The following is a 24,943-nucleotide window of genomic DNA, read 5'->3' as shown; positions in this document are numbered from 1 at the left end:
AATGAAGTTTAAAGAAATATATTACAGAAAATAGAGTTTGTGAAATTAGATCTCTTAGGTATCTGATGAACTAAGTTATAAAAACAGAATTTAATAAAACAGTGTCTAGAGACATTGTACATTGAACACTAAGTTGTCATTTAAATGCCTTATTTATAATCCACTTTCTTTATTCTGGGAGATGAAGATGGGAGAGAACTGCCTGAATGAGTCAGATTTTATAAGAAGGTATTTAGAAGATGAAACTGATTTAGTCTCTATGACATTGGAGAAAGAATTAGACAATGGAGACTTTTCTGGGTGCTTGGATACTAAAAGGAAAGGCTTGTATGGATGATAAAAATTGAGAAACATTTCTTTTCCATATTAAAATTCTCATTCAGAATTGATTTATTTTTATCTTTCCAAGTCACACAGGCTGTGTATATATGAGTGATTGAATTGTAACATGAACTGTCAAATCCATTCAATGTGGGTAAGGAGATAGCTGGGCAAATGTTAAAAGAAGCAAAGGACAAAGAGATAGGTTTTTCATATGCAGAGGCAAACGTTCGGTGACCAATGCATCTTCCAAATTTTTAGAAACTGTTTTTTTTGGTTTTTTTTGTTTTTTACTTTTTATTTTATATTGGGAGTATAACTGATAAAAATGTTGCGATAGTTTCAGGTGAACAGCAAAGAAACTCAGCCATACATATACATGGTTTCATTCTCCCACAAACTTCCGTGCCACATGAAAGTGTTAGTTGCTCAGTCGTGTCCGACTGTTTGTGACTTCATGGATTATATATAGCCTGCCAGGCTCCTCTGTCCATGGGATTCTCTAGGCAAGAATAGTGGAGTGGGTAGCCATTGCCTTCTCCAGGGGATCTTCCCAATCCAGGGAAGTTCCTAGGGAGATAGAAAATGGCTCAGACAGTAAAGAGCCTGCCTGCAATGTGGGAAACCTGGGTTTGATTCCTGGGTTGGGAGATCTCCTAGAGAATGGAATGGCTACCGGCTCCAATATTTTTTCCTTGGAGAATTCCATGACAGAGGAGCCTGATGGACTACAGTCCGTGGGGGTCACACAGAGTTGTACATTCCTGAACGACTAACACTTTCACTTTCAGGTTGCCACGTAGAATTGCATTAATCGAATTAGAGAAATTATAAGCATTCAGTTAGAATTAGAGTATCTCCCAATTTAGCTAGCATATATTACTTTGTGTGGTTCTCTAATATAGCTGGCAAGTGTATAATTCTTAGAAAATAAGATGATGAATTTATATGACCCTACCTAGCATCTTCAAAGAAAACAGAATCAAGTCTTCAATTTTATGAAGTTTGAAAACACTGGATATTTATAGGCAGTTTGAGATTATTAGACAAAATGTATACTGAATTTTTATTGTGTGTTACTTCAAAAGTTGCTACTGTTAGCCTTTACAGTGTCATAACAGATCATAAACAACTAGCCAATTTGAATTGGGCATTATAGTTTCATTTCTTGAAATTTTGAAATGGTCTTCACTTATGTATAGCCTAAAAGAATTACATCATAGTATTTACTGTAGATTTATTAGCTCTGATATGAAATCATTTCATTTTGAGCCCTAGCAAAAGTGGCTTCTTGCCAACCAAGCATTTGTAGTGTGCCCTCTAATTCGCATTTTAATAAATGTCATTTTCTAAATGTGTTACCTCATGCTTTGGCTACAACCCAGATGAATCCTGAGAGAATAATAAATGTGCTTTCTGACTGATTCATCCATATTTTATTTTGCTTTTCATTAAGAAATTACTCTTTGAAGAAAATCAATAATCTTTTGTGACTGAAGGGAGAGGTTAGTGTGTTGCATTCTAATTTCTCAAATCAGACTGCCTTTAGCCAGCTGTTGCTGATTGTTTTGCCTTTTCTTGTTCCTACAGCCTGGGTCAATGGTGACCCCAGAAGAGTGGCCTACCCTACAGACAGCCAGGGCTACTTCTGTGGCCAGAAGGGCACCCCCAATGAGTGAGTATGGCCACCTCGCTGATTTTACTGTCTAAGCTGGAATGTGGAAATCACCTTTGCATTAGTCCTACTTAAGACTTCATAAGAGGACTGAAATTCATAAAATAGGGCTTCCATCCTCTTTTACCCAGAGACAGTTTATAAATAGGTGGGATATTTCATATTATTTGATTTAGACAAGATGTCATCGTTCTGCAGAATTTTATTCAAATGCATGAAGACCCTGGTTAGTAAAAAATATAATTGTGATGGATAAATTGGACCAGTGAGCTTTATGAGAAGTCATATTTTAAAATGTTGTATGAAATGAGCTATTGGAAGGCTGAGATCTGAGTAGCTGCTAAAAAGCTAGACGGTACAGTAGTTAGAATAGTTTTTGTCACGGTTTCTATGGATAAACCATTCCATCTTTCAAAATGAGGGGCACACCTTGAGCGTCTTCAATGAGTGGCAGGTGGGCTTTTCAAGACAGCTAGCCTGCTGCTGACAATAACCCTGAAGCTGAAACAAACAAGAAAGAATCTTCCATCAAATTCCTTTCTAATGTTAATCATAACAGAAGTTTTCATTTCTGAAAGTAAGTTTTCTATCTCTTCATCATAAAGAAAAAACAAAACAGAAACACACATTTTTAGAAAAAAAAATTCTTCTTTCTCATTGGACCTTTTCTTTTCTAGTAATACCTGAGTTTTTATACGATCTCCTGATTCTTCATAACCAATTTAGTTTCTATAAAAGTTGGTAATGAAAGGGTAAAAAAAAAAAAAAAAAAAAAACAAAGAAACAACAGCTCTCTCTACCACCAGAAACAGCAAAAATAAGGCTCAGAATATTTCTCTTCTGTTCCCATGTCACACAACTATAACTGTAGAGCTAATTATTCCAAGATATAAAACAGATTAAAAAAATAAGGTTAGGAAAGTGTTAACAAAATACAGGGAAGAATTATTATGGGCAATTAAGAAAACCAGAAATTTGGGTGAGGTTGAATGACATGATTTAATCATGTCAGGTTGAGTTTATGATATGTAAGTTGATGTCTACAAAGGTCCTCATTGCCTATTAGAGACAAGTAAATTCCGAGCCAGGGTGGTAATTCTTAGCCTCAGTAACTCAAAAAATCCTAGACATTGCCAACAAAACCTTCACACTATGAAGGACAAAGAAAGCACCAGGTGGTAAAAAGATCATACAGATCTCTAAATCGCTAGTTCTTTAAAATAGGCTATCTTTAAAAGGGCTTCTGTAACAGTGTTTCCTGGACGTAAGCCAATGACCCACTTATTTTCAACAAAAATGGGATACCATAAATTTCAGTATATTAAAGATCATTCAAAGACAATCCTAGAGTAACACTGATATGTTCTTTAAAGTATTATTTGTAATAATAATATATTGGAAACTCTACAGATATCTAATAATATGTGGATGGCAGTAAATTGTGGCCCTTGTATTTAATAAAATATAATGGAGCCATTAAAAATCTGTATTGATAATTTTAAGAATTGATTATGTTAATTTTCCTCATAGTTTCTAGATTTTCTCATTATTGCGAAATTCAGGATTAAATTGAAGAAAGTAGGGAAGACCACTAGACCATTCAGGTATGACCTAAATCAAATCCCTTATAATTATACAGTGAAAGTGACAAATAGATTCAAGGGATTAGACCTGATAGAGTGCCTGAAGAACTATGGACGGAGGTACATATGAACATTGTACAAGAGGCAGTGATCAAAACCATCCTCAAGAAAAAGAAATGTAAAAAGGCAAAATGGTTGTCTGACAAGCCCTTACAAATAGCTGAGAAAAGAAAAGACTCAAAAGGCAAAGGAGAAATGGAAAGATATACCCATTTGAATGCAGAGCTCCAAACAATAGCAAGGAGAGATAAGAAAGCCTTCCTCAGTGATCCATGCAAAGAAATAGAGGAAAACAATAGAATGGGAAAGATTAGAGATCTCTTCAAGAAAATTAGAGATACCAAGGGAACATTTCATGAGAAGATGGGCACCATAAAGGACAGAAATGATATGGACCTAACAGAAGCAGAAGATATTAAGAAGAGGTGGCAAGAATACACAGAAGAACTGTACAAAAAAAGATTTTCATGACCCAGATAATCATGATGGTGTGATCACTCACCTAGAGCCAGACATCCTGGAATGTAAAGTCAAGTGGGCCTTAGGAAGCATCACTAAAACAAAGCTTGTGGAGGTAATGGAATTCCAGTTGAGCTATTTCAAATCATGAAAGATGATGAAATTCCAGTTGAGCTATTTCAAATCCTGGAAGATGATGATGTGAAAGTGCTGCACTCAATATGCCAACAAATCTGGAAAGCTCAGCAACGGCGACAAGACTGGAAAAGGTCAGTTTTCATTTCAATCCCAAGGAAAGGCAATGCCAAAGAATGCTCAAACTAACACACAATTGCACTCATCTCACATAATGCTCAAAATTCTCCAAGACAGCCAGGCTACAACAATACATGAACCATGAGCTTCCAGGTGTTCAAGCTGGATTTAGAAAAGGCAGAGGAACCAGAGATCAAATTGCCAACATCTATTGGATTATTGAAAAAGCAAGAGAGTTCCAGAAAAGCATGTACTTCTGCTTTATTGACTATGCCAAAGCCTTTGACTGTGTAGATCAAAACAAACTGTGGAAAATTCTGAAAGAGATGGGAATACCAGATCCCCTGACCTGCCTCTTGAGAAATCTCTATGCGGGTCAGGAAGCAACAGTTAGAACTGGACATGGAACAACAGACTTGTTCCAAATAGGAAAAGGAGTATGTCAAGGCTGTATGTTGTTCAGTTCATCTCAATTCAGTTCAGTCGCTCAGTCATGTCCAACTGTTTGCAACCCCATGAACCAGAGCACGCCACGCCTCCCTGTCCATCACCAACTCCCGGAGTTCAGTCAGACTCACGTCCATCGAGTCGATGATGCCATCCAGCCCTCTCATCCTTTGTCGTCCCCTTCACCTCCTGCCCCCAATCCCTCCCAGCATCAGAGTCTTTTCCAATGAGTCAACTCTTCGCATGAGGTGGCCAAAGTACTGGAGTTTCAGCTTTAGCATCATTGCTTCCAAGGAAATCCCAGGGCTGATCTCCTTCAGATGGACTGGTTGGATCTCCCTGCAGTCCAAGGGACTCTCAAGAGTCTTCTCCAACACCACAGTTCAAAACCATCAATTCTTCGGCTCTCAGCTTTCCTCACAGTCCAACTCTCACATCCATATATGATCACTGGAAAAACCATAGCCTTGACTAGATGGACCTTTGTTGGCAAAGTAATGTTCTGCTTTTCAATATGCTATCTAGGTTGGTCATAGCTTTCCTTCCAGGAGTAAGCGTCCTTTAATTTCATGGCTGCAGTCACCATCTGCAGTGATTTTTGGAGCCCCCAAAAATAAAGTCTGACACTGTTTCCACTGTTTCCCCATCTATTTACCATGAAGTGATGGGACCAGATGCCATGATCTTCGTTTTCTGAATGTTGAGCTTTGATCCAACTTTTTCACTCTCCACTTTCACTTTCATCAAGAGGCCTTTTAGTTCCTCTTCACTTTCTGCCATAAGGGTGGTGTCATCTACATATCTGAGGTTGTGATATTTCTCCTGGCAATCTTGATTCCAGCTTGTGCTTCTTCCAGCCCAGCATTTCTCATGATGTACTCTGCATATAAGTTAAATAAGCAGGGTGACAATATACAGCCTTGACGTACTCCTTTTCCTATTTGGAACCAGTCTGTTGTTCCATGTCCAGTTCTAGTTGTTGCTTCCTGACCTGCATATAGGTTTCTCAAGAGGCAGGTCAGGTGGTCTGGTATTCCCATCTCTTTCAGAATTTTCCACAGTTTATTGTGATCCACACAGTCAAAGGCTTTGGCGTAGTCAATAAAGCAGAAATAGAAGTTTTTCTGGAACTCTCTTGCTTTTTCCATGATCCAGCAGATGTTGGCAATTTGATCTCTGGTTCCTCTGCCTTTTCTAAAACCAGCTTGAACATCTGGAAGTTCACGGTTCACGTATCACTGAAGCCTGGCTTGGAGAAGTTTGAGCAGTACTTTACTAGCGTGTGAGATGAGTGCAATTGTTTGGTAGTTTGAGCATTCTTTGGCATTGCCTTTCTTTGGGATTGGAATGAAAACTGACCTTTTCGAATCTTGTGGCCACTGCTGAGTTTTCCAAATTTGCTGGCATATTGAGTGCAGCACTCTCACAGCATCATCTTTCAGGATTTGAAATAGCTCAACTGTTACCCTGCTTATTTAACTTATATGCAGAGTACATCATGAGAAACACTGGGCTGGAAGAAGCACAAGCTGGAATCAAGATTGCCAGGAGAAATATCAATAAACTTAGATATGCAGAGACACCACCTTATGGCAGAAAGTGAAGAAGAACTAAAGAGCCTCTTGATGAACATGAAAGAGGACAGTGAAAAAGTTGGCTTAAAGCTCAACATTCAGAAAACTAAGATCATTGCATCTGGTCCCATCACTTCATGGCAAATAGATGGGGAAACAATGAAAACAGTGACATACTTTATTTTGGGGCTCTAAAATCACTGCAGATGGTGACTGCAGCCATGAAATTAAAAGATGCTTGCTACTTGGAAGAAAAGTTATGAACAACCTAGACAAAATGTTAGAAAGCAGAGACATTGTCAACAAAGGTCCATCTATTCAAGGCTATGATTTTCCCAGTAGTCATGTATGGAGTGAGAGTTGGGCTATAAAGGAACCTGAGCACTGAATAATTGATACTTTTGAACTGTATTGTTGAAGAATATTCTTGAGGGTCTCTTGGACCACAAGGAGATCCAGCCAGTCCATCCTAAAGAGATCAGTCCTGGGTGTTCATTGGAAGGACTGATGTTGAAGCTGGAACTCCAATACTTTGGCCACCTAATGCAAAGAGCTGACTCATTTGAAAAGACCCTGATGCTGGGAAAGATTGAGGACTGGAGGAGAAGGGGATGACAGAGGATGAGATGGTTGAATGGCATCACTGACTCAATGGGCATGAGTTTGAGTAATCTCTGGAAGTTGTTGATGGATGAGAGGACTGGCATGCTGCAGTCCTTGGGGTTGCAAAGAGTCGGACACAACTGAGTGAACTGAACTGAACTATGTTAATTTTCTTCATAGTTTATGGATTTTGTTTCATGATTATGTTTGCCTTCCTCCTGAAAGTAACATTTAATTATATTTCTCCAGGATGTCTATGTTTATGACAATTTATAAATTGCTTAATACACTTGCAATTTGTTTTTGTATATGGAATGAAGTAAGAATCAAACTTCCTTTTTTTTTCCAGCTGTAAAGCCAATGATCTTAGAATAATTTGTTGAAAACTATGCTGTTTGTCCTGATTTCTGATAACACTATTATCATTTGGTAAATTGATATATATGTTTCTGAACCATCTATGCTTTTCAGTATACATATTTTAAGCCTCCCAATGTTTTAATTCTTATATAAATGTGTATTAATTTGAAAGGTTAACAGGTTATTTCAAATGTTTATGAGAGATTTTAGTAGTTAATGAAAATATTTCTGAAAATATCACATTTCAATCATTAAAACAGTATGGAATTATCACAAAACTAGGCAGAAAGAAATAAATACCTTTACAAATATATATTTTGAATGTGATAAGGTGGGATTTCAAGTCAGTACCAAAGAATGGATTATTAAATAAGTGGTACTGAATCAACTGAAATGCTATTCATAAATATAAAATCAAACTGGATATTCATTGCATACCTTATGCCAAAATGAATACTTTCACTTGGAAATTTAAATACAAAATATACAGCCCAAAAAGTAACAGAAGAAAATGCAAGAGTGGGTTTATAGAATAATGGGGAAAACAACTTTTTCTAAACTTGACACCAAAGCCAGAAAATGTAACAAAGATGTTAAAGAATATTATGATACAATGTAAACCCACTTTAACCTACAAAGTGGTATATAAAGTTAAAAGGTAAGCAGAAATTCAGGAAAAAATGTTTTTCAACATATATATCTGACAAAGGGTCAAAAGCTTTATTATATGAACTACTTTTACAAAATCAGAAAAGGAAAAGAAGCTAATTCAATATAAAAGTTGGAAAAAGTATTAAAAACAAAATAACATGATATAATAACCAATAATAATAGAAAGTGCTGTTCAATCCCAGTTTTTAAAGAAATGCAAATTAATAGATATTGTTGTTGTTCAGTCACTAAGTTGTGTTCAACACATTGTGACCCCATGAACTGCAGCACACCAGGCTCCTCTGTCCTCCACTATCTCCCAGAGTTTGCTCAAATTCATGTCCATTGAGTAGGTAATGTTATTTAACCATCTCATCCTGTTCCACCCTCTACTCCTTTTGCCTTCAATATTTCCCAGCATCAGGGTCTTTTCCAATGAATCAGGTCTTCGCATCAAGTGGCCAAAGTACTGGAGCTTCAAATTCAGCATCAGTCCTTCCAATAAATATTCAGGGTTGATTTCCTCTAGGATTGACTGGTTTGATCCCCTTGGAGTTCAAGGAACTCTCAAGATTCTTCTCCAGCACCACAATTCAAAAGCATCAATCAATGTTCAACCTTTATGGTCCAGCTCATATCCATACATGACTACTGGAAAAACCATAACTTTGACTGTACAGACTTTTGTTGGCAAAGTTATATCTCTGCTTTTTAATACACTGTGTAGGTTTGTCATAGCTTTCCTTCCAAGGAGCAAGTGTCTTTTAATTTCATGGCTGCAGTCACCATCCACAGTGATTTTGGAACCCAAGAAAATAAAATATCTAATTGCTTCCACTATTTTCCCTTCTATTTCCATGAAGTGATGGGACCAGATGCCATGATATTTGTTTTTTTGAATGTTGACTTTTTTTTATTTTAAAATCTTTAATTCTTACATGCGTTCCCAAACATGAACCTCCTCCCACCTCCCTCCCCATAACGTCTCTCTGGGTCATCCCCATGCACCAGCCCCAAGCATGCTGTATCCTGCATCAGACATAGACTGGCGATTCAATTCTTACATGATAGTATACATGTTAGAATGCCATTCTCCCAAATCATCCCACCCTCTCCCTCTCCCTCTGAGTCCAAAAGTCCATTATACACATCTGTGTCTTTTTTGCTGTCTTGCATACAGGGTCGTCATTGCCATCTTTCTAAATTCCATATATATGTGTTAGTATACTGTATTGGTGTTTTTCATTCTGGCTTACTTCACTCTGTATAATCGGCTCCAGTTTCATCCATCTCATCAGAACTGATTCAAATGAATTCTTTTTAACGGCTGAGTAATACTCCATTGTGTATATGTACCACAGCTTTCTTATCCATTTGTCTAAGAGCAGAAACTATAAAACTCCTAGAGGAGAACATAGGCAAGACACTCTCAGACATAAATCACAGCAGGATCCTCTATGATCCACCTCCCAGAATTCTGGAAATAAAAGCAAAAATAAACAAATGGGATCTAATTAAAATTAAAAGCTTCTGCACAACAAAGGAAAATATAAGCAAGGTGAAAAGACAGCCTTCTTAATGGGAGAAAATAATAGCAAATGAAGCAACTGACAAACAACTAATCTCAAAAATATACAAGCAACTTACGCAGCTCAATTCCAGAAAAATAAACAACCCAATCAAAAAATGGGCCAAAGAACTAAATAGACATTTCTCCAAAGAAGACATAGAGATGAATGTTGACTTTTAAGACAGCTTTTTTACTGTCCTCTTTCACCCTCATCAAGAATCTCTTTAGTTCCTCTTCACTTTCTGCCATTAGAGTGACATCATCTGCATATCTGAGGTTGTTGATAATTCCTGGCAATCTTTATTCATCTTGTGATTCATCCAGCCTGGCATTTCAAATGATGTACTTTGCAGAGAAGTTAAACAAGCAGGGTGACAAAATACAGCCTTGTCATACTCCTTTCCCAATTTTGAAGCAGTCTGTTATTCCATGTCTGGTTCTAACTGTTGCTTCTTGGCCTGCTACAGGTTCCTCCAGAGACAGGTAAAGTGATATGATCTCTAAGAATCTGCCACAGTTTTTTTGTGATCCAGAGTCAAAGGCTTTTGCATAGTCAATGAATCAGAAGTATATGTTTTTCTGGAATTCCCTTGCTTTCTCCATGACCCAATAAATGGCATTTTGATCTCTGGTTCCCCTGCCTATTTGAAACCCAGAATGTACCTCTCAGTGTTCTTGGTTCATGTACTACTGAAGGCTAGCTTGAAGGATTTTGAGCATTACCTTTGTAGCATGTGAAATGAGTGTAATTGTATGTGGTTTGAACATTCTATGTCATTGCTCTTCTTTGGGATTGAAATGAAAACTGACCTTTTCCAGGCCGGTGGCCACAGCTGAGTTTTCCAAATCTGACATGTTGAGTGCAGCACGTTAGCAGCAGCATCTTTTAGGATTTGAAATAGCTCAGCTGGAATTCCATCACCTCCACTAACTTTGTAGTAATGCTTCCTAAGCCCCACTTGACTCCAGGATGAAGCTGTCAAATTAAAAAGATTAAAATTCCCAGGGTTGACCAATGCATGGGGAAGAATTCAAATTTTCTACTGGTTTTGGTGAAACATGATAAGATTTATCACAGTTTATCAACTGTATATCAATTTGTATATTCTTTTTTTTCTTTTTTTTTAAGATTTAAAATGTTTTATTTTTTATTTATTTTTTTAATTTTAAAATCTTTAATTCTTACATGCGTTCCCAAACATGAACCCCCCTCCCACCTCCCTCCCCATAACATCTCTCTGGGTCTTGATTCAGCACTTTTTCTCCTAGAAAGTTACCTAACGGAAATTTATATAAACTTTCCCAATGTTGAGGTACTCTGAAATAGTAATAATAAAATGGAAACAGCTAAATGTCTGTTAAACTCTAAGGCTTCCACACAGCAAAGGAAATCATCAATAAAATGAAAAAGCAGGCTATGGAATGGGATAAAATGTTGGACTGGCCAAAAAATTCATTTGGTTTTTCCATAAGATATTGCAGAAAAACCTGGACGTTTTAGACAACCCATTGTTTGTGAATCATACATCTGATGAGGGTTTAGTGACCAAAATTTATAAAGAATCCATGTAATTCAATAGCAAAAAAACAGTGAAACAAATGATTAAAAATTTAGCAGAGAATCTAAATAGACATTTTTACAAAGGAGACATACAGATGGCCAACAGCTATATGAAAATGTGCTCAACATCACTAATCATCAGCATATCAAACCATGAGTTACCATCTGATTAAAATGGCTATCATCAAAAAGACAAGAGAAAACAAGTGCTGGTAAGTATGTGGAAAAAAGGGAACCCTTGTGGATTTTTGGTGGGAGTGTAAATTGTTGCAGCCACTATAGGAAACAGTATGAAGAGCTGCAAAAATTAAAAATAGAAGTACCACTGCTTCTGCTGCTGTTAAGTCACTTCCGTCGTGTCCGACTCTGTGTGACCCCATAGACGGCAGCCCACCAGGTTCCCCTGTCCCTGGGATTCTCCAGGCAAGAACACTGGAGTGGGTTGCCATTTCCTTCTCCAATGAATGAAGGGGAAAAATGAAAGTGAAGTTGCTCAGTCATGTCCGACTCTTAGCGACCCCATGGACTGCAGCCCACCAGGCTCCTCCATCCATGGGATTTTCCAGGCAAGAGTACTGGAGTGGGGTGCCATTGCCTTCTCCAGGAAGTACCACATGGTCCAACAATTCCACTTGATACCTATCTAAAAGAAATTAAATCATTATCTTGAACAGATATGTGCACCCCGTTGTTCACTGAAGCACTATTATAAGCAGCACTGCTTACAATAGCCAAGTCTTAGAAACAACCTAAGTGTCATTGGATCGGTATACAGATAAAGAAAATGTGATTTTATGCAAATAAACTAATTTTTTAAAAAATCAGTCAGAAGAAGAAGGAAATCTTGCCATTTGTAACAAGATAGATGGACCCTTAGTGCATTATGCTATGTGTTGTCAAGAAAAATGAAGTAATATAAACAAAAATGATTGACAATTGCCAGAAGTGGGAGGTCTGGGTGCGGGAAAAGGGTCTAGGTGGTCAAAGGGTGAAAATTTCCAGTTATAAGTTTCTAGGGATGTAATGTACAGCAGAGGATGAGATGGTTAGCTTCATCAATTCAATGGACATGAATTTGAGCAAACCCGGAAGATAGTGGAGGACAGAAGAGCTTGGTATGTTGCAGTCCGTGAGGTTGCAAAGAGCCGGACGTGATTTAGTGACTGAGCAACGTGCTGTGATTCATGGGGTCGCAAAGAGTTGGACACGACTGAGCGACTGAACTGAACTGAACAACAGTGCATAACATGGATTTCCCAGGTGCTGCAAGAGTAAAGAATCCGCCTGCCCATGCAGCAGATGCAAGAGACATGGGTTCAATCTCTAGGTTGGGAAGGTCCCCTGGAGTAGGAAATGGCAACCCGCTCCAGTGTTCTTGACTGGAAAATTCCATAGCAGAGGAGCCTAGTGGGCCGCAGTCCATGGGGTTGCAAAGAGTTGGACACTACAGAGCAAGCACACAGGTACAGTATGGCGAAGTCATAGATGTAAACTAAACTTATTGTAGTAACTATTTTTCAATATATACATGTATTAAATGATTATCCTATATACCTTAAACTAAAACAGTGTTACATGTCAAGCATATCTCAATAAAACTGAAAAAAAATCAAGTAGATCTAGACAAAAAAAAAAAAAAAAAGAAATCCGTGGATTTTTATCTAGTACAGTACAGTATACTGGCTAAAGAGTAAAGTATAAGGCCTACAATTCCATCTGAAACATTACATTTACCCCCACTTTCTCTAGTTACTTTCTGGCACAAGACCCTAATTTAATGCCTTGGGTACTCACCACTACATGAATTTATCCTGAGTATTGATTTCACTTGTTTATCTTCCTCTTCTAGAGTCAAAGTTCTTTGACATCAGGGATGTTCTTTTCTGTTTTGCTGTTGTATCCTCAACACTTCATTGTAGTCGGTGCCTGGTATATTCATTGTGAAATGAATCAGAATAAAGGGGTAGTACAAATGGGACACTGATTTGCTCCCAAGATGGAGATAAGTGTAAGTTCTTATGAATCAGATTCTCCTATCAGCACTGCTAAGTAGGTGTCATTATTTTACTCTGACTTTCAAAATTTGAAAGCAAATTCAGATAGGTTAAAATATGCATTCAGGGTCAACTGACTACTCAGAGGCAAAAGTAGCATGTTCTAACCCACAGTTCTGTGCTGCTTAGGTTGGCACATTGATAGAGCTGCAGGGAAATTGGTTTTCGATGTTCCATATTTAATCCATGTTCTATGTTTAATTTGACATTCAGATTTGCAATTCTTCTCTCATTCCCTGTTGATTGCATAGTTCTTAGGATCAGTTCAGTTCAGTCACTCAGTCGTGGCTGACCCTATGAGACCCCATGAACCGCAGCATGCCAGGCCTCTCTGTCCATCACCAACTCCCAGAGTTCACTCAAACTCATGTCCCTTGAGTCGGTGATGCCATCTAACCATCTCATCCTCTGTCATCCCCTCCTCCTCCTGCCCTCAATATTTCCCAGCATCTGGATCTTTTCAATGAGTCAGTTCTTTGCATCAGGTGGCCAAAGTATTGGAGTTTCAGCTTCAACATCAGTCCTTCCAATGAACACCCAGGACTAATCTCCTTTAGGATGGACTGGTTGGATCTCCTTGCAGTCCAAGGGACTCTCAAGAGTCTTCTCCAACTCCATAGTTCAAAAGCATCAATTCTTCAGCACTCAGCTTTCTTCACAGTCCAACTTTCACATCCATACATGACCACTGGAAAAACCACAGTCTTGACTAGACAGACCTTTGTTGACAAACTGTTGTCTCTGCTTTTTAATATGCTGTCTAGGTTGGTCATAACTTGCCTTCCAAGGAGTAAGCGTCTTTTAATTTCATGGCTGCAGTCACCATCTGCAGTGATTTTGGAGCCCCCAAAAATAAAGTCTGACACTGTTTCCACTGTTTCCCCATCTATTTGCCATGAAGTGATGGGACCAGATATCATGATCTTCGTTTTCTGAATGTTGAGCTTTAAGCCAACTTTTTCACCCTCCTCTTTCACTTTCATCAAGAGGCTCTTTAGTTCCTCTTCACTTTCTGCCATACAGTGGTGTCATCTGCATATCTAAGGTTATTGATATTTCTCCCGGCAATCTTGATTCTACCTTGTGCTCTTCCAGCCCAGCGTTTCTCATGATGTACCCTGCATATAAGTTAAATAAGCAGGGTGACAATATACAGCCTTGACGTACTCCTTTTCCTATTTGGAACCAGTCCGTTGTTCCATGTCCGGTTCTAACTGTTGCTTCCTGACCTGCATAGAGGTTTCTCAAGAGGCAGGTCAGGTGGTCTGGTATTCCCATCTCTTTCAGAATTTTCCACAGCAAATTTGGAAAACTCAGCAGTGACCACAGGACTGGAAAAGGTCAGTTTTCATTCCAATCCTAAAGAAAGGCAATGCCAAAGAATGCTCACACTACCGCACAATTGCACTCATCTCACACACTAGTAAACTAATGCTCCAAATTCTCAAAGCCAGGCTTCAGTGATACGTGAACCGTGAACTTCCAGATGTTCAAGCTGGTTTTAGAAAAGATAGAGGAACCAGAGATCAAATTTCCAACATCCGCTGGATTGTGGAAAAAGCAAGAGAGTTCCAGATAACCATCTATTTCTGCTTTATTGACTAGGCCAAAGCCTTTGACTGTGTGGATCACAGTAAACTGTGGAAAAATCTTTGGGTCAGCAGTCCCTTAATTAATTGCAGTGTCATAGGGAATTTAAATATCTTTGACCATTATTGCTAAATAGTTCCTTAAGTAATTAGCCCAGACTCAAATTAAACAAAAGTTGTATTATGTTATTTTTTTATTTGTTTTTGAAGCAAAAGTGCTTTCATATAAGAACAGGAACACACGGGACAACCCACATTGTCCAAATAAATGCACCTCATTTCAGAAAAAACACTTGAATTCAGACCATCATGAAAGCCAGGAGAATACTGTCCTTCCATAATGATGTATAATGAATGAAACATTATTCTTTGGGAAAGTGCTTGAAGCAGACACCAAACATTGTTTTAACCTCCTCTTCTTTTCCCTCCTCCACTAAAAAATAAATAGACCAAGTAGAAAAAAAGTACCATTATTACAAATGAATGTGTGTGTATGTATGTTCATTTGCAGATGAAATCGATCTTTGGTAGGATGTGTAAGCAGTTTAGACAGTCGGAACATTTGGGTCCAGGACATACTTGTTAGACTGTAACAGAACATTTGTAGTCATTAATTTCATGATTAATGAAATAACTGAGCTTAAAATTCTATGCTTAGAGATGGTGTAATAGTGTTTGGGATAGAATCTATTGGTTCTGTGCTTCGTTTATCCATGCCTAACCAAAAGGATTCCAAAGGAAAAACTGGGATTTTTCAAAAATGCTGAAGGAGATAAACTCTAAGTGAAATGGGGTGCTTTTTTGATATGTGTGACTTTCTCTGACTTTGGGGTTGCAGGGAAGTTATTCACAATACTCCCGTATGATCCTTTTCTTTGGGATTTCTACTAAATTGCAAGAACTCGATTGGTTTTGATGCCACCTTCTGGCTACTACAAAAACTTCGGTTTATAAAATGTGGGTTGAAAACACTTTGAACACTCTCTAATACAGCCCAACTGCCAAATTAGACAGACTGAAATACCCATCATACCCATAGTACAATTCAGAAAGGGAAACAGGAAAGATTAAGAGGATAAAACTTCCATTTAAATTTTGCATTAATTTGACATCTAAGTGAAAGAGTAACTTTATCTGCAATTCACTGAAGAAACTCTTTCAAAATGGCAGAATTCTCACAGATCTGTTTGAACATTCTACAAGCCCAGATTTGCCACTTGGTTTAGTTTTGAAAATCTGTATCAAAATAATATATGCCTGTGAAAGTAAACCAAACAATAATGAAGAGCTTATAATAAAGGCAGTAAAAGCCATGGTCTCCTGTCTTAAGATTCCTTACCCACAGCTTCATTCCACAAGATAATTTCTCCTCTTTCTGGTTGCTTTAGACACTTCAGGCTGCTACAACAGAAGACCATAGACTAAGCTTGTAAACAACAAAAACTTACATCTCACAGTTCTGGGGATTGGAAGCTCGTGATCAGGTGTCAGCTTGGTCAGTTTCTTGGAGAGGGTCCATTCCCTGATTTGACATCTTTATTATACATCCTCAAATGGGGGGAAGGATTAGCGAGATCTCTGGGTCTCTTTTATCACTGCACTAATCCCATTTATGAGGGCTACACCCTCCTGACCTAACCACCTGCAAAGGCCCCATCTCCTAATAACCATCACGTTGGGGGGTTGATTTTAACATATGACTTTGGGGGGAATAAATACTGGTCTTAGTTCTTCTGGAAGTTTTTTGCATAACATTGAATCATATTCTTATTCTTTCATTTCATGCTTTATTAATTTTAGATAGTATCCATTGATAGCCTGCTATGAAAAATAGAAGATTTAACTCATGTACTCTATGTTTTCCTGATCTTCCTCCTCCTTCCATGTTTGATAGTTAAATTATTACCTTTAGATTTTCTTATAGTTACTTTCATAACTTTACATAGTATGCTGAGTCTCTATTGCTTCTGTTATCAGAATCTTGACCTCTCTTTATGTAAGAAGAGGGTATTATCCTCACTACCATTCTCCATCTTTCTTTTCCATTCCTCTTTCTACTTTCTTTTTTTAAAAGTTTTATTGGAGTATTGTTGATTTGTAATGATATATTAATTTCAGGTGCACAGGAAAGTGAATCAATTATATATATATATATACATATATACATTCTTTTTAGATTCTTTTCCCATATAGACCATTACAGAGTGTTGAGTAAAGTTCCCCGTGCTATACAATGTGTTTATTAGTTATCAGTTTTATATATCAATCCCAATCTCCCAATTTATCCCTTCTCCCCCTCCCCCCATCTTCTGGTAACCATACGTTTGTTTTCTACATCTGTATCTCTATTTTGTAGATAAATTCATTTGTACCCTTTCTTAAAATAGCACATATAAGTGATACATTATATAGTATTTGTATTTCTCTGTCTGACTTACTTTACTCAATATGAGACTCTCTAGGTCCATCTATATAGCTACAAATGGCATTATTTCATTTTTTATGGCTGAGTAATATTCCACTGTGTACGCACACTGCATCTTCTTTATCTATTCCTCTGTTGCTGTACATTTAGGTTGCTTCCATGTCGTGGTTATTGTGAATAATGCTGCTGTGAACATTCCTCTTTCTATGTTTACTCTTTACCTGATTGAGTTTGTAATAAAGTTCAATTCTGCAACTTCATCAGAATCGTTCATATTCTATTGGTAGATTAACTCTAAAAGTTTTAGAAATAAGACTTGTACTTTGTAATAGCTATTTAAAGTTTATTCACTGTCTGGCCATTACATTTTCATTTCTACTGTGTCCCTGATATCAAAGCCAAATTTTACACTTTATTTGCAGCTCAGCATCATTCTCCATTTTAGTGTATTTTGACTTAGAGCAATGACATTCTTGTATGTTTTATTTGCCAGCAAGATCAGGACAATAGTTTTCTGCCTTTCCAACCCCACTATTTTTTAAGGGCTCCCTCTTAAGTTTCTGCTTTTTGTTCCACTCAGCACCAGGCAAATTTTAGGCTCAATGCATAGCTTTAATTCTGAGACTTATCTACCTCATTAGATTGGACCCTGCTGCTAGACTTAGCAAATAAAAGAATGCTCAGTTAACTTTAGATTTCAGATAAACAGAAGGATTTTCTTTTTAGCCTGAATTTGTGCCATGAACTTTTTTCTATATCCCAACTTGTCTTTTTCCTTTGTTGACACTCTTGTTTTGATGGGGAACATTCTTGACTATCTTCGTAAGATAAGAAAGCATAGAAAGATAAATCCTTGGAAATGTTTTTCTTCTCCCTCTTTACAGCTGATTGATGGTCGAGCTTTAGAGATGTAGCTTGAAAGACAATTCCTGGCAGAAATTTTAAGATGTTATTCTGTTGTTTTTGGCATCCAGTCTGTCTAATGTTAGTCTGATTCACATACCTTGTGGTGAAATCATTTTTTCTGTTTTGAAAGATTTTTCCTTTGGGAAAGCATTTAAAATTATTTATTTTGGGTGTTCTGAAATCTCACAATTCAATGTAGGTCTTACTTTAAAAAAAAATCTTTTTGTCTAATCTTTGATGGGTCCTTTAATTCTAAAGAACTATGACTCATCACCTCTGAAAAATTTTCTTCAGTTATTTCTTTTCTATTTTTATTCTTTCCATTTGTCTTTTTGGAACTCTGTTATTCGTAACCTGGACCTCCTTGATTGGTCTCAATACCTTTTTTTCCTCCTTATATTTTCCATTTATGACTTTTTATTCTGTATTCTAGAAGATTTTGTCAAGTTTTTCCAGTTCTGCCTTTGATTTTTAGCTTTTGTTAATCACGTGTTTAGTCTCTTAAAGCCCTCTTGTTTTCTAATTGTTTATAATAATATAGTATTTTTATTTATGAATAATCTGATTGAATCTCTCTGAAAATACTGTTTTTTAAAGGTCGCTTCTATGCTCTGAATTATTTTTATTTTATCCAGCATTGCTTTTTGTTTGTTTATTTTAGTCTTTCCTTTTATTTTCTGATTTCTCTTAAATTCCTGGTGCTATTTGATAATCCATTTTTACTATAGAAAGAATTGGGTTACTTGTGTGAATTTGCTCAGCCGCTGTGTCACTGGGTCAGTTTTTCCAAGGAGACCTCTGCCTAGTATGGGATAGGAACATTGTATTAGCTATTAGATTTCACTACCACATGAACTGGTGTGAAGCTAACTGTCCGACATGGACTTTTAAAATGCCAGAATATGAAGGATTGTAGACTGGGGTATCCAATTTCACAAAGGCCCTTGCTATCATTCAACAAAAGAGGCCTTTGTTTTTGCCTGTTTTTCCTGAATCCTAGAAGTCTTAAGTGTAGGACTATGGGGGAAGCACAGAGGTGCTGATTTGTACTGTAGACCTGTATATAAACCTTTAATTAATCTTTTCACTTTCGACCACATTTCTCACTTTTGAGCCCAGAATGTATCATGCTTTCTAACAGGCATATCATATCCCACCCTTTTTGTATATTTTCTATAGTGCATTCATCACTCAACACACTTCTCATATGCTCTTCATTTTCCAGAAATTATTGACCTCTCATGTGCAATTGTGAGCAGATCCCATCCTGCACATCCTTAGTTGGTATGGCAGTGTTTATCCCTTTCTGTATTTCATTTTTCTGTTACCATGTATCTCAGGAAGGAAAGAGATGGGCTTAAGTGAACCTTACCTCATCTTGAACTAGTAGTTTGTAGTTGCTTCTATTTTATTGTTTCATCGTAGAAATATAATTCAAATTAAATAATGAGTTACTAAGAGGTGGCAAGAATACACAGGAGAACTATACAAAAAAGATCTTCACGACCAAGAAAATCACAATGGTGTGATCACTCACCTAGAGCCAGACATCCTGGAATGTGAAGCCAAGTGGGCCTTTAGAAAGCATCACTACAAACAAAGCTACTGGAGGTGATGGAATTCCAGTTGAGCTATTTCTAATCCTGAAAGATGATGCTGTGAAAGTGCTGCACTCAATATTCCAGCAAATTTGGAAAACTCAGCAGTGGCCACAGGACTGGAAAAGACCAGTTTTCATTCCAATCCCAAAAAAAGGCAATGCCAAAGAATGCTCAAACTACTGCACAATTGCACTCATCTCACACACTAGTAAAGGAATGCTCAAAATTCTCAAAGCCAGGCTTCAGCAATACATGAACCGTGAACTTCCAGATGGTTAAGCTGGTTTTAGAAAAGGCAGAGGAACCAGAGATCAAATTGCCAACATCTGCTGGATCATGGAAAAAGCAAGAGAGTTCCAGGTAAACATCTATTTAAATTGCAAACCACTCCAGTATTCTTGCCTGGAGAATCCAATGAATGGAGGAGCCTGGTGGGCTACAGTACACGGGTTCACAAAGAGTCAGACATGACTGAGCACCTTCACTCACTCACTCACTTCTGTTTTATTGACTATGCCAAAGCCTTTGTGTGGATCACAATAAACTGTGGAAAATTCTGAGAGATGAGAATACCAGACCACCTGACCTGCTTCTTGAGAAACCTATATGCAGGTCAGGAAGCAACAGTTAGAACTGGACATGGAACAGCAGACTGGTTCCAAATAGGAAAAGGAGTACATCAAGGCTGTATATTGACACCCTGCTTATTTAACTTATACACAGAGTACATCATGAGAAACGCTGGGCTGGAAGAAGCAAAAGCTGGAATCAAGATTGCCGGGAGAAATATCAATAACCTCAGATATGCAGATGACACCACCCTTATGGCAGAAAGTGAAGAGGAACTAAAAAGCCTCTTGAAGAAAGTGAAAGTGGAGAGTGAAAAAGTTGGCCTAAAGCTCAACATTCAGAAAATGAAGATCATGGCATCCGGTCCCATCACTTCATGGGAAATAGATGGGGAAACAGTGGAAACAGTGGCAGACTTTATTTTGGGGGGGCTCCAAAATCACTGCAGATGGTGATTGCAGCCATGAAATTGAAGGACGCTTACTCCTTGGAAGGAAAGTTATGACCAACCTAGATAGCATATTGAAAAGCAGAAACATTACTTTGCCAACAAAGGTCCATCTAGTCAAGGCTATGGTTTTTCCAGTGGTCATGTATGGATGTGAGAGTTGGACTGTGAAGAAAGCTGAGTGCCGAAAAATTGATGCTTTTGAACTGAGGAGTTGGAGAAGACTCTTGAGAGTCCCTTGGACTGCAAGGAGATCCAACCAACCCATTCTGAAGGAGATCAGCCCTGGGATTTCTCTAGAGGGAATGATGCTAAAGCTGAAACTCCAGTACTTTGGCCCCCTCATGCGAAGAGTTGACTCATTGGAAAAGAGTCTGATTCTGGGAGGGATTGGGGCCAGGAGGAGAGGGGGATGACAGAGGATGAGATGGCTGGATGGCATCACTGACTCAATGGACATGGGTCTGAGTGAACTCCAGGAGTTGGTGGTGAACAGGGAGGCCTGGCACGCCGCGATTCATGGGGTCGCAAAGAGTCGGACATCACGGAGTGACTGAACTGAATGAGTTACTTCCTTAATCACTTTTGCAGAATTATTCCTCTCCAATCATTAATTACCATTTGGCTTCCCTGATGCCTCAGATGGTAAAGAATCATCCTGCAATGCAGGAGGCCCAGGATCCATACCTGGGTTGGAGAGGCTTCCCTGGTGGCTCAGAGGTTAAAGCGTCTGCCTCCAATGCGGGAGACCCGGGTTCGATCCCTGGGTGGGGAAGATCCCCTGGAGAAGGAAATGGCAACCCACTCCAGTATTCTTGCCTGGAGAATCCCATGGACGGAGGAGCCTTGTAGGCTACAGTCCACAGTGTCACAAAGAGTCGGACACAACTGAGCGACTTCACTTCACTTCACCAACTCCAGTATTCTTGCCTGGGAAATCCCATGAACAGAGAAGCCTGGTGGGCTATACAGTTCATGCAGTCACAGATTTGTATGTAAGGAATCTGAGGACCACTGACATTTAAGGATATCAGGCAGGCTTTGACAGAATGAGTACATATGTGTGCAAAAAACTAAGGAGGATTCTCAGATACTGAGAAACTTATTCTGAAATTGATCTCATTCATTCTGCATCATCTAATGAGTGCCTGGAATGGGCCAAGTAGTAGGCTAAGTGTTAGAAAACTAGATGGATATAAACATTAATAAGGTACAAACTTTACCCTTGAGGTTTACATAATCTGGTGAATAATTTGTGTATATGCAGCATTTTGCAGTTTATAAGTCAGTTTTACCTCTGGTGGACTCTTGACACTTGCTGATTTACCATTCAGCCTTTTAACTACTCCTAAGGGACTCCAGTGATCCATGACATGCAATAATTTATTCATTCACTTAGGTACAAATTTGAGTCACATGCACCATGAGACTGTGTAGAATGTATAGCTGCCTGTGTGGTGAAAGAGCCAAATTCACTCTTGTGGAATCTTTAAGTTGCCTTGGGTGTACTGTGCATGCATTTATAGCCAGATTCTTGAGCCATCAGAACTCGATGGGATTACAAACGTGAAGTGAGTTTATTTTCCCCTTATTAATTGCCTTTAATGATGTTCTTTCAAATTTCTTTTCTTCTTGTTTTGACATCTTGGGCATCTTCCATAGCTTTCTAAACACTTTCTGTTAAAAAGTACAGTATAGTCCATTTAAAATTTGAATCCATCCCTTCCAATTCCCCAGCTCAGGTTTGAACTCTGCAAGGGAACTTAAGAGTGGGAGAGAAGGCCTGTTTTGTTATTTTCCTTCTCTTCCCTCCCTTCTGGTTTTAGCTCTTTGTGTTGTGACATATAGAAGGAGAAAGAGTGTTTATTACTTTCCTGGCCACTGCCCTAGTCCTACATGGTTATTGCTCCTGAAGCTAAGATGTAACTGACTATCCATAAACTCTCTCCTTGACAAAGCCTGGCTCTCTCGTGGTGTGCAAGTGGAAATTCTCTGGGGAAGTTCTTACTGACTAGTCTTTTGATCTGAGAAATCAGTTTTGGCTTTCTCTCCACCAAACCCCTTCAGCCCCATCCCTGGGGATTCATCTCCAATCTCTTATCAGGTGATGTTACCACCAGGAAGGTGCAAGCCCATTTCCTTGGCTCCATACCCTCCCATGACAGACTGCTTCAGTGCTGTCCTCTTTCTGCACCATTGGTTTATTTCCACTCTCTTGTGGTTTTGGGGTCTCACATTTTCTCTGCTAAAACGGGCAGAGGGCTGTAGTAAGTCTGCCACACAAAGCAGTATCCAGCTGGAAACCAAGATGCTGGTCTGCCCTTCCCACGTGTTCAGTCACTTCAGTCACGTCTGACTCTGAGACTCTGTGGTACCCTGCCACACCATCCCAGCTATAGCCTGGGACTGTAGCTTGCCAGGCTCCTCTCTCCATGGGACTCTTCAGCAAGAATACTGGTGTGGGTTGTCATATACTCCTCCAGGAGATCTTCCCCACCCCAGGATTGAACGCAAATCTCTTATGTCTTTGGCATTGGCAGGTGTATTCTTTACCTCTAGAACCAACTGGGACACCCTCTGTCTCTCTGAGAGATTCTCTCAGAGCCTGTGTGGTTTGAAACCCAGAAGAAATAATCCATCCTTTCAATGAGGAGGGGAGGAAAAATCCTCTGAACTCTGATGACTGTATCCTGCCAATTCCACTGTCTCCAATCACCTCCCTCACTCATCTTTTGCTTATGTAGACATGAGCAAGAAGCAGCAGAAGTGATGCAAGGATCTAGCCCACACTTTCTGTGGAGAGCTCTTTTTGTTTCTAGATTCGGATCCTACTTGGTGATTGTGAGTCAGCAGGAAAAATATAACTCAACAGTCTATTATACATTTTATGCTGTATATGTAGTCATGTTAACTTGGGACTGTTCAAGGTTCTGGAAACATTCTTCTTGAATGTATATGGCTATGTTCTCTCAAGATATTGTTTGTAGACCACCTGTATCTGAATCAGTTGGCGATCACAGGGGGAAATGTGAATTACTAGGGTCTGGGCTCTGAAGGGTTGAGAAGGAGTCAGGAATCACAGTTTTCAACAAACACCCCAAGGTTCACTGATGCATACTTAAGTTAGACAGGCATTTGTCTTGAGCCCACCACACATTTCCTATGTTCTCCCAACACCACTATTCAGCAGGTCAGGCTGGTATTATCCCCATTTTACTGCTGAGGAAATTGAGATTTAAAGGAGAAACATGGCTTGCAAAATGGCAAAGTCATCACTGTTGCTGGCAAAGTCATCACTTTTGCTAGCAAAGCGTGTGTGTGTGTGTGTGTTAGTCACTCAGTTGTGTCCAACTCTTTGTGATCCCATGGGCTGTAGCCTGCTAGGCTCCTCTGTCCATGGAGTTCTCCAGGTAAGAATTGCTGGAGTGGGTTGCCATTCCCTTCTCTAGGGGAATATTCCTGACCCAAGGATTGAACCCAGGTCTCCAGCATTGCAGGCAGGTTCTTTACCATCTGAGCTACCAGGGAAGATCCCCAATAATAAATGTCAAGTTATCCCACCACTATGCCCCTGAACATAATTTTAAACAGAGAGAAAATATAACTAAATTTATCTTTTTTCAGATCACTGAAATAATACATGTTTATCTCATGAAACCCATAAAATACAAAATTATCTAAACAAATATAATGCCATCATTCAGATATAATCATTTGTTTCTGCATATAATGTGTTATAACTGTTTTTGCAAAATTAAATAATATTTTGATACTCTTTAGTAACCTGCTTCCTAAATTCATCCATTAAATATTTTTCAACATTATTTTCAATGGCAGTATAATCTTTTACTTTATGGATGTGGAGTTCTTTATTGAACCAATCCCCTGTTGATGGACAATTTGATTATTTTGACTTTTTACTATTACCCAAAGCTATTTTAAGTGTTAGGTCACTTGACGGGGATTTGGGGAATATGTTGCAAATTTCTAGAGGAAATGAAGCAGATTTTTAAGGGTCATGTTATATTAAAGTATACCCAATGATATGAAATGATATGAAATATTTCCACAGTCACTAAAAATATTATGTTGTTTTTTTAGGAACAAGTCCATTTTGTTTTATTTTAACATGCTCACCTGTACCAGTCCCTCCGTGGTGGTAAACCTACAGTGCCCTACCACACAGGTAAGGCGAAAAATATGCCTCACTGGTTTTAGCAATTTTAAACAT

The 24,943-nt window shown here is 38.5% G+C and overlaps 1 protein-coding gene across 1 annotated transcript in view; it reads left to right on the top strand.

The window, feature by feature from the left end:
• The window catches only part of SLC44A5 (solute carrier family 44 member 5), a 216,229-nt gene that overhangs the window by 130,205 nt on the left and 61,081 nt on the right, over nt 1-24,943 (top strand). The window contains exons 4-5 of the mRNA XM_018045539.1: nt 1,912-1,996; nt 24,814-24,898. Coding sequence (XP_017901028.1) covers nt 1,912-1,996; nt 24,814-24,898 — 170 coding nt within the window. The remainder of the gene's footprint in view (nt 1-1,911; nt 1,997-24,813; nt 24,899-24,943) is intronic.

This window comes from Capra hircus, chromosome 3 (assembly GCF_001704415.2).
Source record: "Capra hircus breed San Clemente chromosome 3, ASM170441v1, whole genome shotgun sequence".
NCBI lineage: Eukaryota > Metazoa > Chordata > Mammalia > Artiodactyla > Bovidae > Capra > Capra hircus.
This window is presented reverse-complemented; position numbering and strand designations above follow the sequence as displayed.